General features: G+C 44.8%; 1 protein-coding gene and 1 long non-coding RNA gene across 4 annotated transcripts in view; both read right to left on the reverse strand.

Moving 5' to 3' along the window:
- The window catches only part of LOC144806044 (uncharacterized), a 401,169-nt gene that overhangs the window by 175,028 nt on the left and 210,230 nt on the right, over positions 1 to 15,911 (reverse strand). The window lies entirely within an intron of this gene.
- The window catches only part of LOC144806039 (uncharacterized), a 32,629-nt gene that overhangs the window by 12,822 nt on the left and 3,896 nt on the right, over positions 1 to 15,911 (reverse strand). The window contains exon 2 of the mRNA XM_078672488.1: positions 9,783 to 11,160. Coding sequence (XP_078528614.1) covers positions 9,783 to 11,160 — 1,378 coding nt within the window. The remainder of the gene's footprint in view (positions 1 to 9,782; positions 11,161 to 15,911) is intronic.

Consider the following 15,911-nt stretch of genomic DNA (forward strand, 5'->3'; position numbering starts at 1 on the left):
GGGCACCGTGGGAGAAATATATATGCACCGTTAGAGTAAATAAGAGGTCAATGTGAGAAGTTGGCCTGATATATAATGCTCACTAATTCTAGTGATCACTTTGTATCAGTCCAAACAACCCTTATGGTGATTGGTTGTAAGTCAACCTTATAGACCAGCTATCCTAGTAGCGTGGACAAGAGCAGTCTTTAGGCTAAACTCGGAATGGCATGTGAAGCCAGCTGTTTTACCATATATAACCTTTGAATACCAAATGAAAACACATCACACAAGTTGTTATGAAAATAAACTATTTATTTATAACAACTACCTCTGAACTCTTTATGAGGTCAGGGGCCTAAGCACATGACAATTGCTAAAAAGAAATAAGAGTATCCACAATATTTACACAAGTGCCCTAGGGGCACGACAAACCATATACTCAATAAATGGAATGCGGGAAGAAAGAAGAACAGTGAGAGGATCCAGAGGCTAGAGGATCGCTGGGACTACGCTACCAACTGAAGAAGTAAGGAGCAGGAGGCCCACGGGACCCACTTGCAGAGTGGAAACTCACACGCGGGATGCGTACCAATGTCTATGGATCGTACTGTTTGTTAAGTTACGGATTCCGGACGAACCCAACTAGTTAAGGAAAAAACAACAGTGGATCTGGACACTAGGATAGTGGACACAGACTTCAGCACCGAGATGCCTTAGTTACCTAACCCATGGGCTGCGGGTGCAAGGGGGCTGAAAGTGTGTTGGATTTCTGTGTTGATCCCAATGGAGCCTGAAGTAAGAGTTGCTGGCCGGTGACCAGATGGAGGTGTCCGGAGTGATCCAAGGATGGATCGAGGAAGAAGAAGTCCTGAAAGAGAAGGGGACAGAGTCTCAGTCACTAGCCAGTGACCGGGCCGGAACCAGGAGGGAACCAAATGCTGTCGTCGCGATCAGGATGAAGAGTGGACGCTTGACTCTGCAGCTGCGCAGACCAGGAGGTGTTCTCGATGACCAGGCTGGAGGCACGAGCTGTCCCACGAAGACTTCTGCTGTTAGCTGTGTTGGATCGTCGATCTGGACAACAGGCCTTGGCAAAGGCAAGCCCACGCAATGGAGCAAAGATGGCGTCTGGTGCGGACCAGGAGGGTCCGGGGTTCTTCTCCTTTGCAGGGAAGTAAGGGCCAGTCTGGGGGACCAGACCAGCGGTGTTGATTTCTTCGGGTCATCGTCTTAGAGGTCACTAGCCAGCCGGCAAGTGACCAGACAACCGGGTCAGCAGCAACCAGGCAAAAGGGCCCCACGCAGATCTCGTGGATGCTGGTTGGCTGGTCTTTGGTGCAGGTGCTGCTTAGGTGTAGGGCTTCTCAAACCCCGATGCACTCACTCGAGGATCCCTCGGCGGTCGTGCTGGAAGCGCAATGCAGGCTTGTGAAGATGGCCGGCTTCAAGTGTCTTGTCGCATCCACGGGTCCCAGCTGTGCTGTGGAGGCAGGTTGAGGTCAGAGAGGTCTGAAGATCCAGGTCTCGTCGAGCTGGGCAGTCTTGTTCCTGGAAGAAGGACGTTACAGCAACCCGCAAAGATGCTTGATGGTGCCTGCGGAGTAGGATGGTCACTCCCTGACCATAGGGGAGATTCTTCCGTCTTCTGAGGAGAAGAACGTCGAAGGGTCAAGAGTTTCTTCTTCTTAAGTTGTCAAGAGTAATCTAATTTCTAAGAGACCAGCTCCTACCTTTATCCGTCTAAAGGGGGCTGCACTATGACTAGGTCCCTCCCCTGGGTGGGACCAGGAAGGGGGGTGGTTACACCCCCTTTCCTTTGTCAGGTTTCGTGCCAGAGCTGGGGCTGGAGTGCCCCAGCAGCTGGTTTGAACCGGTGTATGCAAGGGACACCTTGTGTGCCCCAGGCATGTCTCATTCTATTCAGCCTGGTCCTCCCTAATACACAAAGTCCTGTCTGGGGTGGTGCTGGCACCTCCCCAGGCAGAAAACCCTTTGTCCAAGCCTCCCTCGCTGGAAGGACTTCCAGCAGCAGGAGGTCAGACATGTGTCTGTGGTGGCAGCATCCATTTTGTGATGCTGAGGCTCTGGTTAAGTTTAACCGGGGTTCTGGTTCTGTACATGTCGTGACCCTCTAGAAGGGTGGAATGCTACCCCCGTCGCCAAAACTGGCAAGGGGGTAGTATTCCAATTCGTATGACACCTTACTCGACATGTTTTGATAATGCTATACCTAAGTTGGCAAATAACCGCAAGGATTATAATGCACTTTAGAGTATATGGTATAGCGTTATCATGGAAACAGCCTAAGGACATGGTTCCGAAAGCTGCAGACAGGCTCAGCTCATGCTAGAGCACCATCTTACATATTTCCAAGCACTCTGCCTCCAGGATTGATGAGGCCTACCATAGGAGTGACGTATAGGAATCTATGTGTCCATTTTAGGTTAGATACAGGTATACTATATCTATAGCAAAGGGAGATTACACCACCTTGCCCCAGCTGTACTACCAGCCAGTTGTGCCAGTTTTGGATGGCCAGCCAGGGGTGGCATAATACATGCTGCAGCCCCTGGTAGGCCCTGGGTACACCTATGCCCTGGGTACCTAAGTTACACTGTACAGGGGCTGATAAGGTGACCCAGCATCCAATCAAATATGTACCTAGGGTACATGGAGTCCATTTTAACAGAGAGAGCAGGAAGCCTGGGGCCCTGAATAGCAGGATCCGAGGCCAACTATGTCGAAAACCAGCTAGCACTAGGCAAAAAGTTGGGGGCAACCATAGTCAGGTATCCACCTTCCTACAGTCAACATGTTTCAGCCTATTAACCCTCCAAAGAGGTGTTTGCGGCATTCTTCAGGACTTAATCAAAAGTTCTGCTGCTCAATGTACTCCATCAATAACAAGCATTGGCATAGCCAATAGGTCTCGCCTTTGGGACCTTATAAGTGTTTAGCCATGCAGATCCAGTAACAACGTGAAATAATTTATAAAAAAGAAGACTAAAAACTAACTAAGCTAGCCGTGACTTTATAACTGGTTAATCAAACGTTTCTGGAGGTTTAATATATATAAAGAACTCCTTTTTTCTATGGTGTGTCACATAAAATTGATGCTCTAAATTTTGGTAAGAGTACACAATGTCAAAAAATTCAATACTGCCTTTATAACAATTTACTTTTGAAAGCTTGAAGTGAAAGACAAATGGCATTTGCTTATGAGTAGGCGCTAATGACTATTGCCAGATGACAATGCAATTAGCATTTTTTGTATAAGATGTGTTAAAAGTATGGGTAGAGAAAATGGCTATTTTGGCCAAAGGCTCCCCTTTCTATATGCATGCTAGTTTTAATTTGTAAACAGAAACACAATTTTGTATGTGGTACACTGTAATGTTATATGAATTTGTTTTACCCTTCTGATAAGCAAGGGATGATAATGAACCATTTTTTCGTCCCAGGTTTAAAATGGATTCAGGTTGGAACAGACAAGGTGTTGGTTGACTTTGCCTCAGAAAATGGTTGTTTCCCGCATGCTGCTTTCATGCGACTTAAATCCCTTCAGTGGAAGAGGCGGCTGCATGCCTGCATATATGGCCAGATCAGTACTTGGCTGTTTCGGTTCTCCAGTGGGGCTAGAATAGAAGCTGTTAATGGCAGGGGCTTAGCTTCCCATTGGTGCGGCAGGTGGAGTGGCACCAGGTCCCAGATGCCTTAAAGGCCCACTGAACCCTGATAACTGCTGTTTGTCATAGGTCAAACAGAGGCCTGAGGGGCCCACAGAACAATGATTATTGCTATTTTCCACAGTCCAAATAAAGGGCAGAGGTCACATTTTCTTTCTTGCCTTGGGGCCCTGGGCACACTGGCTAGGCCCCTGATTAAGGATGCAGTGGGGAAGAGGTGGCGAGACAGGTGGATTATTTAAACAGCTCGACAATGACTTCATGCCTGGGTATTAAAGTATTCATTGCAATTAAGGACTGAAGCAGGAATAGATCTCATAATATAGGAAGGACTATGTACAAATGCAGCTCGATTAGCGGCTGCCTTTTAACTTTTCACTTATCACCTTTCCTTAGTTTACGGTTTTATTTTAGATGCAGACTTAAATCGTGACCTATGAATATGTTTATCTATCTTTAGGTTACAAATGACCCATCTTTTCCATATGTAAGTATCAGGCAGGTCGGGAACACCTAATGGCTTTGAACTTGATAAAGCCACATTAATCACTGTCTTGAAATGCAAATGGAAGCATTAGGCACACAGAGGTGTAATCTACGTAATCTCATTATGTTCAGGGTACGGGAGAGTATTTAGGGCATAAAGCACTTTGACAAAAACATTTCCGCCACCTTAGAAATTCAATCTTCCTTGTCCTCCCCTAGTATACAAGTAGTACCCCATTCTTTGTATACCTGAATTAAATAGGCACGCAGAATAGTAACGTATTTAAAGGCCCAGTTCAGAATTACAGGGAAGGTGCACTGTCCCAGACTACACAAGGGTTGTGCAAGAGAAGTGAATTGCTACAATGGCAATGTCTTCAGTGGGTGCTGTCATCCCACACAGGGATCGAGGGAAAGAGTCTTCAGAAATGGTAAAATGAATGCATCTGGGAAAAATCAGGACTTGAGCACCATTGTAATAACAAAGTGAGATGAGTAGAAATGGTAGCTGAAACTGAATGGAGGGCTACAAATTTCATAGTGTTGATAAGATAAGAGTTACCGTTACCAGGAAATGGTAAGTTAGTTTATTCACCGTACGTTACTCCACTGTATCTGTCCCTAAAGATTACCTGGTGTATCTTAAATTCCAGGAATATTTTATTTACTTTGGAAAAAAGAATTCGGCTAATTCATTACAGCTTTTCGGCTGGGAGTTGCTACATTTTTATAATCAAAGGATGAAAGTGATTTAACTTTGTTGAAAATACGCTGTAACTCTTCCTCCCAAATTGTTATTGGTGCCTACATTTTCTTTTACATTTCTTGAGATCATAGGAGTACCATGGCGCGGGAGGGGCAGACAGATGGTTAATCTTCAATCTAAAAGGCCCTACTTGACAAACTGACTGGAAACAATGTGCGAGATGATTAGCCTTGAGTAGCTCAAGACTTTCACTGATCAGAAGTAGCTCTCACTTCAGAAAAGGTTGAATACCCCTGTTGTAAACACTTAATATCCCCCAAATCAAATAATTTGAAAAATGCACACAAAAAAACACCCTACCCCACAGCACTGCCACCAACCCCACCACAGTAACCTTGAAAACCATAGCCCCTTTCCCCAAAACACTGCCATCATCCGCTCCCACATGACACTGGCCCTTTCTGCTTGCCCTACACCTACTGCTCCACACTGCCACCTACACTCTAAACACTAAATGGCTGTCTGCTTCTGCCATAACACTGCCCTCTATCCTGCCACCCCCTCCCAAACTGACCCCTACCCTACCATTGTCCCTATTGCCAAACTCTAGCCTCTACACTCACCAATGTATCCTGAAAACACTGGACCTCCAGCACCAAAACACTAGGGAGGGAAGGCTGGATGAGAAGGGGTGAGTGGGAGCCACCAAAGAACGGCCAGAGGGCTCAACCAGTTGTTTTTTTTAAGCAGTGGACGGGGCACTGGCACGTTTGGTGGGCCCCTTTAGAAAAATATTGTCCCACTGGGCCCGGCGTTTCACTGCATTTAAATCTTGGCTTGTCCCCGGTCCCACCACATCCCGCATGGGAGCTGGACCCCTGCATTAATATACTGCCCCCTCTCAGGGGCCACCATGCTGGTTTTCCGATTCCCCCTTCCATTTCCTTGCCTAGGGCACCCACAGCCCCAGGAAGAACGAGCAAGCTGTAGGAGTGGAGGCGACAGATGGATACTGCTTCAGCATGCCAGTATAACCTACCTGATCTTCTTTTTGGTTCCCCGTTCTCCGACGTACAATCTGTTCTCTCTTCTGGCTGCAGAAGAGTCCAAGCTGTAGCCAGGAAGGTCCGGCGGCAGGTGGTGGAGTCCAAAGCCCTCCAAATCATTGCAAAACAGCAGGCAGGCCGGTGTGGAGTAAATAAACAAAGAACACATCACTTGCCTGCTGCTAAGATTCCTCCTTTTATTGGCCCATTGGCAAGCGCTGGATCAATGCAAGGACGAGGTAGCATTCACTGGCATTTTTATGAAAAGTGCAGACTTGTTACAAAACTGGCAATTTTGTTTTGTACATCGCTATATCCTGGAGGGTCTGAATGGCAATGCTCCTCAATATAATCATGCCCTGTGGGATACAGTGTGAGTGTTTGATTGGTTCAGATGCTTGGGCTAAAGAACGGTGATGGATTAAACCCAGATCTCTTGACTGAGTGTGAGTGTTTGATTGGTTCAGATGCTCCGTCCATCACCACCCCCTTTTTTACCACTTTTTGGCCGCCATAAGTGTATGCTCAGACGTGAATCCCTTGCTCACTTTGCCACTGGATTCAAGCAAGCCGGGCCGAAGACGGTGAAATGCCAGAAACCGGTCCCCGGAAGCTTGTTTCTGGTCCAGGGAAGGCATACCTTGGCAGTTCGGGCTGGACTGTTCCCATGAGGCACAGGGTCAGACTGATTTGCATATGGCTATGTCTGAACTGGGGTGGCAGAGTGGGCTAAAGAACGGTGATGGATTAAACCCAGATCAGTTGACTGGGTGTGAGTGTTTGATTGGTTCAGATGCTCCATCCTTCACAACCCCCTTTTGTACCACTGTGGGATACAGTGGCCCAAACTCTGCCGGGGAACACAAGCTATTCAGGATAGATGTGTTGCAGCAGTCAGTACTATGTTGTGACTTGGATATAGCCTATTGCTTGGGTCAGGCAATTGGCATGAGTGTGGAAGTTCGGTGCATTGCCTGGATTAGGTCTATATGCTTCTCTAAAGATACCCAAGCATCGTTAATGGACAAGCTGTTCAATGGCTCTCACCTTTTAAGCAAGAAAGCGGACTGGGCCCCAGACAGATTCCTTGGGTCTGTCTGCCTCGGCCACGCAATTTCATCACAAATCTCATCCCCTTTGGCTACAGTAGGGTTTTTCAACACTGCCAGCGCCAGACCCTGCTGCAAACCCAACAGGTCTCCAAGTTCTTTCATGGCCATGGCACACAAAGGCAACGTCCAAGACATCATGCCACTGAGTGACCTGCTGCTACAACTGGTGCAGCTGCAAAACCTCTTGGTGTCCTTCCAGACACTGACTCACCCTATTGTAGGCAGTATCCAACATTTTCTCCAGTGAATTAGATTGTGCCAGTGGCAGACCCCTCTCCCTATTCCACCCAGACTCAACAGTGGCGACGGATGTATCACGTCTGAGATGGGAAGGCCATATGGGAGACAGAGACTAGGAATTCCTTGTCACCGGCAGAGACACAACTCCACATAAAGCTGTTGGAGTTGCGAGCATTTCACTTGGCGGTGAAGGTCTTCCGGCCCACCATCACAGGATGGCTGGTGCAACTTCTCATAGACAAGACAGACAATGACGATGGTCTCATCAGGAAGAGTCACACTTGAACTTGTTTGACAGTGAGCCGAGGATTCACTGGCTGCAGTTGTTTGGTCCGATGAACAGGCGCTGGAACTGCTTAGTTGAATTTGACTTCCTCCCAGGTACGCTGCCCTGAGATACTCGGTTGTATTGAATATAGTGTGAGAAGCATATGGGAGAGGCGGCGATCTACCATCCTGTTGAGACCATGGTAATTAACTGGAACGGTCGAAACATTGACTATACAGGAACTATTTCATAAGAATGATGTTTTCCAACAATCGCCTTTGCTTAACGTCTATTCGACAAAAAGATATTTACAGCCCGGTTTCTGTGTACAAAATGTGGATCCGACTGTTTTATCATCATATCACTTTCATCTTGAGCACCGTGCAGTCATCACTACATGATTTATATATACACGTGCTGCTGAGAGTACAATTAGAATTTTTGGAAATTAAAAGGCCTCATCTGAATTCTAATCATGATAAAAATGGAGAATTCATATCTGCCCAGGGCCTGCATATGTGATACAGACCTGTGAGATAATGAACTTATAGACCCCTGTATTTGTTCACAGTACGCTTGAGAAGTGCTTATATGGGTCTCCACTTCTCACTTCTGGAGCAGAATGACGTCGACACTGAGCTGCACAATGTCTCCTGCTGCGTGCAGCAGGACTTTTTAAAGTTTGAGGATCCAGTCTGACGTGTAGGGAATATTCACAAGGTGAGAAATCAGCAGGTAAAGGAGTATCCACCAGAAAGAGCGTTACCGAAGGCAAGTAACTGGTTTGTTATGTTTTCCTGCTGTTGTATAATATCTAATTTTGGGTGGTGAACTCCGCTCGCGGAGTTTTCCGTACTCTGTGGAGCTTTCAGAGTTTCTAAAAACCCCGCTTCGTGGAGCATAGCAAGGTTTTTTCCCATGCTTGTGCTCTTTAACGTCAAGCACCTTGCTCTAACTCGCCATGGTCCAGTTGGCGAGCAAAATCATCCTCCTGGCGAGATTTCTCAAAGCGGGTGGTTGGATTTCCCAATGCAAGTGGTCGTGGCAGGTCACAGCCAATCGCGTTAAGAAACCTTCCGTTCGCATTGACAAAGCTGCAGATCGAGTAGAAGCAGCTGCAACCTCATGCGCTGCACATGGTGCCATTCGCGATTATTTTTGCAGGGCGGGACAAACACCCGGAGATCAAAATCACCACAAACGGCATGACCCTTACGCACTCCGCTGCTCGCGGAACTCCGCGTACAGTGCCGGAGTGTTTTTGTCACTTTGCGGAGTTCCTCATTGCGGAACTCCGCCTAGGCTTAATCTTATGATGAAAATATAGATATCAGTCATATGTTAAGAAACAAAGATGAGTAGAAACCTTTTGGGTGGAGTAAATTTAAGACATTAATATTGTAATTTTTTGGGCAATTAGTTGATTTTTGCAAGTACTAACACTTCTCTGTGTCAAGTAAAGACCTTGAGAGTTTTGTAACTTTCAGATACTCAAATTGTGGATTTTGTTGCAATAAAAAGCAGCCTCAGTTATCCTGCAAGAGTTTCTTGATTAAACCTATTGCAACTACAATATGTGCTCTCTCATGTAAAATTAGGTTGTGAGAAGCTTTTCTGCAACTCAAGCTACGCCTTACTTTTCACCTGGTGTGGATGCATTCCTCATGTGTAGTGAGATCTCCTTTCTCAGTAAAATGTTTCTGGCTTTCCCCTCCTGTATTAGGCTTTAGTCCAGTGTGAATTCTCTCATGTGAAATGACATTGTATTTGTGATTAAACCTTATCTGACATTCAGAACACACATAAGGCTTTTTTCTCCCGTGTGAGTTCGCTCATGACAAGTGAGAAGTATTTTGTAATCAAAACTTTGCTTGCATTTCGAGCACTCATAAGGTATTTCCCCATAGTGGGATCTCTCATGAAGCATAACACTGTCTTTCAGATTCAAGCTTTTATGGCATAAGGATTTTCTCCAGTGTGGAGTTTCTCATGGTGAGATAGCGTTTTTCTCTGCAGCTTTTCTGGCATTCAGAGCACTCATAAGGATTTTCATCAGTATGGAGTCGCTTATGGTTAGTGAGGCTGTGCCAATCAAATAGGAATTTCTGGCATTCACAGTGTTGGTAATGTTTTTTCCCTGTGTGCGTCTGCTCATGTAGAGTGGGATTGCGTTTAAAATTGATGCTTTTCTGGCATTCGGAGCACTGAATTATTTTTTATGTTGAGTTTTCTTATGGTGCATGTAACCATCTCTACCTCTGAATCTTTTCTGACATTTAGAACACTGATAATGTTTTTCTCCAGTGTGGATTCTCACATGTTCAGTGAGATGAGATTTTTGGCTGAAACATTTTTGGCATTCGGAGCACTGATAAGGTTTTTCCCCAGTGTGGATTCTCACATGTTCAGTGAGACTAGATTTTTGGCGGAAACATATTTGGCATTTGGCGCACTGATAAGGCTTTTCCCCAGTGTGGATTCTCACATGGTCATTGAGATTACATTTTTGGCTAAAACATTTTTGGCATTCGGAGCACTGATAAGGTTTTTCCCCAGTGTGGAATCTCACATGTGCAGTTAGAAGTGATTTAAGTGTGAAATCTTTTTGGCATTCAGAGCACTGATAAGGTTTTTCCCCAGTGTGGGTTCTTATATGCTGAGTGAGATGGCTTTTTACACTGAAACATATCTGGCATTCGGAGCACTGATATGGTTTTTCTCCAGTGTGGGTTCTTATATGCTTAGTGAGATGGCTTTTAATACTGAAACATATCTGGCATTCGGAGCACTGATAAGGTTTTTCCCCAGTGTGGGTTCTTGTATGTTCAGTGAGTCTGTTTTTGAAACTGAAACATTTTTGGCATTCAGAGCACTGATATGGTTTCTCTCCAGTGTGAGTTCTTATATGCCGAGTGAGACAGCCTTTATCACTGTAACATTTGTGGCATTCCGAGCACTGATAAGGTTTTTCCCCAGTGTGGGTTATTATATGCTGAGTGAGACTGCTTTTCTTTTTGAAATATCTCTGACATTCAGAGCATGGATAAGGTTTTTCCCCAGTGTGGGTTCTTGTATGCAGAGTGAGACAGCCTTTTTGACTGAAACATTTGTGGCATTCAGTGCACTGATAACGGTTTTCCCCGGTGTGGATTCTTATGTGCCGTGCGAGACTACCTTTTATACTGAAACATTTCTGGCATTCAGAGCACTGATAAGGTTTTTCCCCAGTGTGGAATCTCACATGTGCAGTCAGAAGTGATTTAAGTTTGAAATGTTTTGGGCATTCAGAGCACTGATAAGGGTTTTCCCCAGTGTGGATTCTTGTATGTTCAGTGAGTCTGCTTTTGCAACTGAAACATTTCTGGCATTCAGAGCACTGATATGGTTTCTCTCCAGTGTGGGTTCTTATATGCAGAGTGAGACTGTTTTTGTCAATGAAACATTTCTGGCATTCTGTGCACTGATGAGGCTTTTCCCCAGTGTGGGTTCTTGTATGCCGAGTCAGAGTGCTTTGATCACTGAAACATTTCTGGCATTCAGAGCACTGATAACGTTTTTCCTTAGCCTTAGAGTGGTATCTTGTATGCTGAGTGAGACTGCTTTTGTCTTTGAAACATTTCTGGCATTCCAGGCACTGATACGGTTTGTCCACAGAGTGGGTTATTGCATGTCGAGATAGACTCTGTTTGTTACAAAACCTTTTCTGGCATTCAGAGCACTGATAACGTTTTTCCTTAGCCTTAGAGTGGTATCTTGTATGCTGAGTGAGACTGCTTTTGTCTTTGAAACATTTCTGGCATTCAGAGCACTGATAAGGGTTTTCCCCAGTGTGGATTCTTATATGCTGAGTGAGATTGCTTTTGTCTTTGAAACATTTCTGGCATTCCAGGCACTGATACGGTTTGTCCACAGAGTGGGTTATTGCATGTCGAGATAGACTCTGTTTGTTACAAAACCTTTTCTGGCATTCAGAGCACTGATAAGGGTTTTCCCCAGAGTGGATTCTCATATGTTCAGTTAAATAAGATTTTCGGTTGAAACTTTTTGGGCATTCAGCGCACTGGTAAGGTTTTTCCACAGAGTGGGTTAATGCATGTCGATATAGACTCGGTTTGATACTAAACCTTTTCTGACATTCAGAGCACTGAAAAGGTTTTTCCCCAGTGTGGATTCTCATATGCTCAGTGAGATAAGACTTACGCCTGAAACTTTTGTGGCATACTTTGCACGGAGAGTGGTTTCCCCCAGTGTGGATTCTCATATGCTCAGTGAGATAAGATTTACGCCTGAAACTTTTTTGGCATACTTTGCACTGAGAGTGGTTTCCCCCTGTGTGCATTCTGTCAAATTCTGTGAGATAAGATTTATGGCTGTATCTTTTTGGGCACAGGTAACTTTTTTCCCCAACTTCGGGCTAGTTAGATAATGTTCAGCACTTATCTCTAAAAATTGTGTGTAATCTTCTCAACACTTGAATTGAGCAAACTATTTCTGGAAGCAGCCCTGTAATACCTGTTGAAATTTTTCTAGCAGATAATAGTCTTTAGGTAATAGCCTCTCCGGCAGCAACTTAATTTGTGACTGAAGTTTTTCTCAAATCTATTTGTATAGGTTCTTAGCAATGCAGCAATACGGTGTTAGTCTGATATTTAATGATTAAATTGATAAGTTCCTTTTTGCACTGACGTAATGGCAGTAACTGAGGGAGTTAGAACGTGCACAGTACTATTGTGGATCATTAGTCGCTGAACATCAGTTCCTTCTACCCTTTCTATGTTTGGTGTAAGGTTAAGGTTTGTAGTTCTGAAGATGAGGATTTATTTACATTAGCTATAGCGCAATGGTGATCCTTTAATCCATTTTTATATTTAACAGTTTTACATATCACTCCTGCACAACAGATAATGTTGAGGCGATTTACATAGAATTACAGAACAGTACACAATAAAAAAGAAACAATCTGAGATGGCCATTAACACAATAAAGTGGTGCATTTTTAAGGTCTTCGCAAGAGTGAGCAGAGTGGGTCGAGGTGTTATATCCCGAAGCAGATAGTCTCAAACTTGCGTAACTGGTTAAAAACGGTTGTTGAACAAAGGTGATTTTCTAATCTTTTGGTTGTTAACGTGTCAGCTTCGGAGTCTTCTTTCAGCGTCTTTTCTTTGATGGTATCCAGATGAAACCTTTAGTTGTAACTTTCTTTTATGCAGTGTGTGCTTCCTCTCTGGAATTACATGATGCTTTAGATGAACGTTATTCTGTCATGCTGAGGCAATTTGTCTTTCTGATAATATTTCAGATGAGGATGCTGAAGTGGTCTTTCTACATTATTTCTGATGCTGTGTGCACAGATATGGCTTTGCTCTGGGTTAATGAAATGCAAAATTAGAGACTTCACTTACAGGTGTAGTACTTTCCTCGCCACACTTAGATTTTTGGAAATTGTTTAAACGTAGAATGCTGGATGTCCTTCAGTTTTTCAAAATAAACCTTCTTTTGGCACTGACATTCAGTTGCTTAGTGCTAAATCTTGCTTTCTTCGTCCGTATTTCAATCACCTATAGTATTAAAATTAAATAGTTAATACATGTACATTTCCAAAAATATAATTTACAAGCCAAATCAATGCAGAATTTTGAAAGTGTTGAGCTGTTCTTCAGACAGAGCAGAGTGTAGAATGGTAGCATGAGAGTACTTGGATGTAGGAGTGAGGATTTGTAGAATTTTCAGCATTATATTAAGCTCACAAAGGATACATGTACCCTAAGGAGTTGCAACATAGAATCCCAAAGGCAGATATTAAAGTCATATGGACTGGCAGCAAACAGATATTAAAAAAATATATGCTATTAATTAATTTAGGCGTTTTCCCCTGCCCTGAGTTACCACCTACTTGTATCTGGTTTCCTGACTTTTGAGCTCTGGCCTCTGCCGCACGCAAATCTATTGTGTGCTGCGAGGACTATGCCTAGACCTATCCCTCAACTATGGTCCAGAGTGTGAATCAAGGGCAATGAAATTAAGGCGTACTTTCATGTGTTCATTTTATTCCACCTGATTATCAGTTGGGTGCAGAAAACCAGGACACAATCTTTTTCCAGACAGAAAAATTAGACTCAAAAGACGCATAAGACTCTGGGTGCAGCAGAAGCAGCCAAGACTTATGCTGTTTTTTTAACTAACTGGGGAAAACACACAATTCTTTCCTCTGTTGGTGTTCACAGTTGTTGTCAGCCTGTGATTCGGCGTTGAGTGCAGAGCATATCGATTAGAGCCAAGGGGCCGAGCTGAGGAGGAGCTGACGAGCAAGCAGAGCGGAGCCTGGGACGACTGCCAGGGTTTGTTTTGTGACCGGTTCCCGCTTCACCCGCGTCCTGTTATACGGGCGCTTTAAGTTCTACGGATCTGCTGTGGGGGCAGGAACGGCCGCTGCCAGCACCGCGGTGCTAAGGCGCTGCTGGTGCTGCTCGTGCGGCGGCTGCTGCAGGGCACCCAGGCGCACAGAGGAGCCTTGGCATGCCGCCTGATTTTTGTCAAAAATGTGTTTATTAATAATTTTTTTCCACAGTCCACAGGCAAAAATGACTTCCTCACTTGGTCCCACGCATGGATCAGAAAGCCTCAACAGGTGGACAAAGTGCATTGATCAATATAAACCAGCTCCTCCTCTTATTAGATAAACCAAATGAAAGATACAGCTTCTAAGTGCCCCGGAGCTGAGAGAGAGAGATAAAAAAGAAAAAAAGAAGATCATGCAACTTTGCTAAGCCAGCAGATAGGTCTAAAGAAAACTCAACGGCCTTCTGTAACGGTAATTTCTCCAGGTTGCTCCACCGAGGTGTTGTATGCGGAATAGCCAAAAAGCGTGGACAAACTCATCCTAACATGGGATAAGTAATTATGAATCTAACAAGGAACAAAGAAAAAAACACACAACAAACCCCACCCGACGTGGCGGCGTGTTCATACTAACGAGAGGTTGGTCGACACTGGAATTGTGATCAAAACTGGAAGAGATGGCGGGCTCTGATGGTGGAGGGACACACCGCTGACAGACGGCCACGGGAGAGGAAGGAGACAAGGGGACCCATTTAAATTAGAAATTATTATAATTATCCCTGAAAATATCAGCCATACGTTCTAGGCTAAGCAGTCTCCAAAGACGAGAGTGCCATAGGGAAATAGTTGGAGCCTCCCTTCTCTTCCAGGAGGCTGCCAGGGTGACCTTAGCTGCCCCACAGGCACCAATCTTAAAGTATGGGACTCAATTTCGGGCAACAACAGGTGGACTTCTTTTCCATCCCCAATCACTCCAATCCATTTCAACCCCCGGCCCAACATGAGAACCCTTTGATGCCGGGAGAAGGGGAGGCGGCTTAGCTCTAATACATTTGTTACACAATTTTGATCCCCTTACTTTTGATCAATGTCAAAGAGTCTTTGAATTGAAGAACACGGAAAGATATCAGTATATTCAATTAATGCACTGGGCCCTCACACCTCAGATACGGAAGGCTGCTCTTCGACCTCTCACAAAATTTGTGGCCTTTCTCACCAAGACTGCTAACATGAAAGGGGTGATCTCATTTATCTATAGCTTCCTCCTTAAAACAGTGCTTTGCACACGCCCCCGGTATATGTCTATGTGGAAAGACTTAATTCACCGTCCTATTTCCGATGAGGAATGGACGCATCTATGGTCCGACATCGCACGCTTCAATCATTCCTCAGAACTCAGGGAACTGCCGCCTGATTTTACGTATACACCAAGCATTGAGCAGAGCAGAGCTGAGCAGAGGAGTGGAGGGAAGTGCCTACATCTGCCGTCTGTAGTGGGACTGGCTCTGGATTCCGCTCTTGCTCCTGAACGATTGCCAGCATTCTCCCTTGTACTCTTGACGGCGATGAATAGCAACGAAAAAGCAATGAACAGTGAGTGGTGAGTGATAAGTGGCAAGTGGTGTGTGGCATGTGTCGAGTAGTTAAGGTTGATCGGTCCGTAGGTCGCTGAGCCATTGGGGTCTGTAATAAGTCTGTAATACAAAATCTGAGAAATTATACAAAGGGGAAAGTGACAACAGACTTTGACCCTGTTAAAGCACCCCTCGACCCCTGAATTACTATGCATGCCTAGACTACAGCCCTACCCGGAGCCCGGCAATTAATCAATTGATTAATTAATTAGTTAATTAACTAAGTAACCAGCAGCACCGGCGGATTCTGTACTGAGGTGTGCTTTGGGGATGTTTTCCCTTGGAGGTGTTTGGAGGTGTTTTTGTCCAATCAAAGCACTGTTTGGTCTTGTCACTGGCCCGTTTGAGTCTCTGAAAGAAGCAAGACTTCTTCACCTTAGAGGGCGTATTATGAGGTCAGGAAAGGAGCGGC

The sequence above is a fragment of the Lissotriton helveticus genome, assembly GCF_964261635.1.
Source record: "Lissotriton helveticus chromosome 1_1 unlocalized genomic scaffold, aLisHel1.1 SUPER_1_unloc_40, whole genome shotgun sequence".
Lineage (NCBI taxonomy): Eukaryota > Metazoa > Chordata > Amphibia > Caudata > Salamandridae > Lissotriton > Lissotriton helveticus.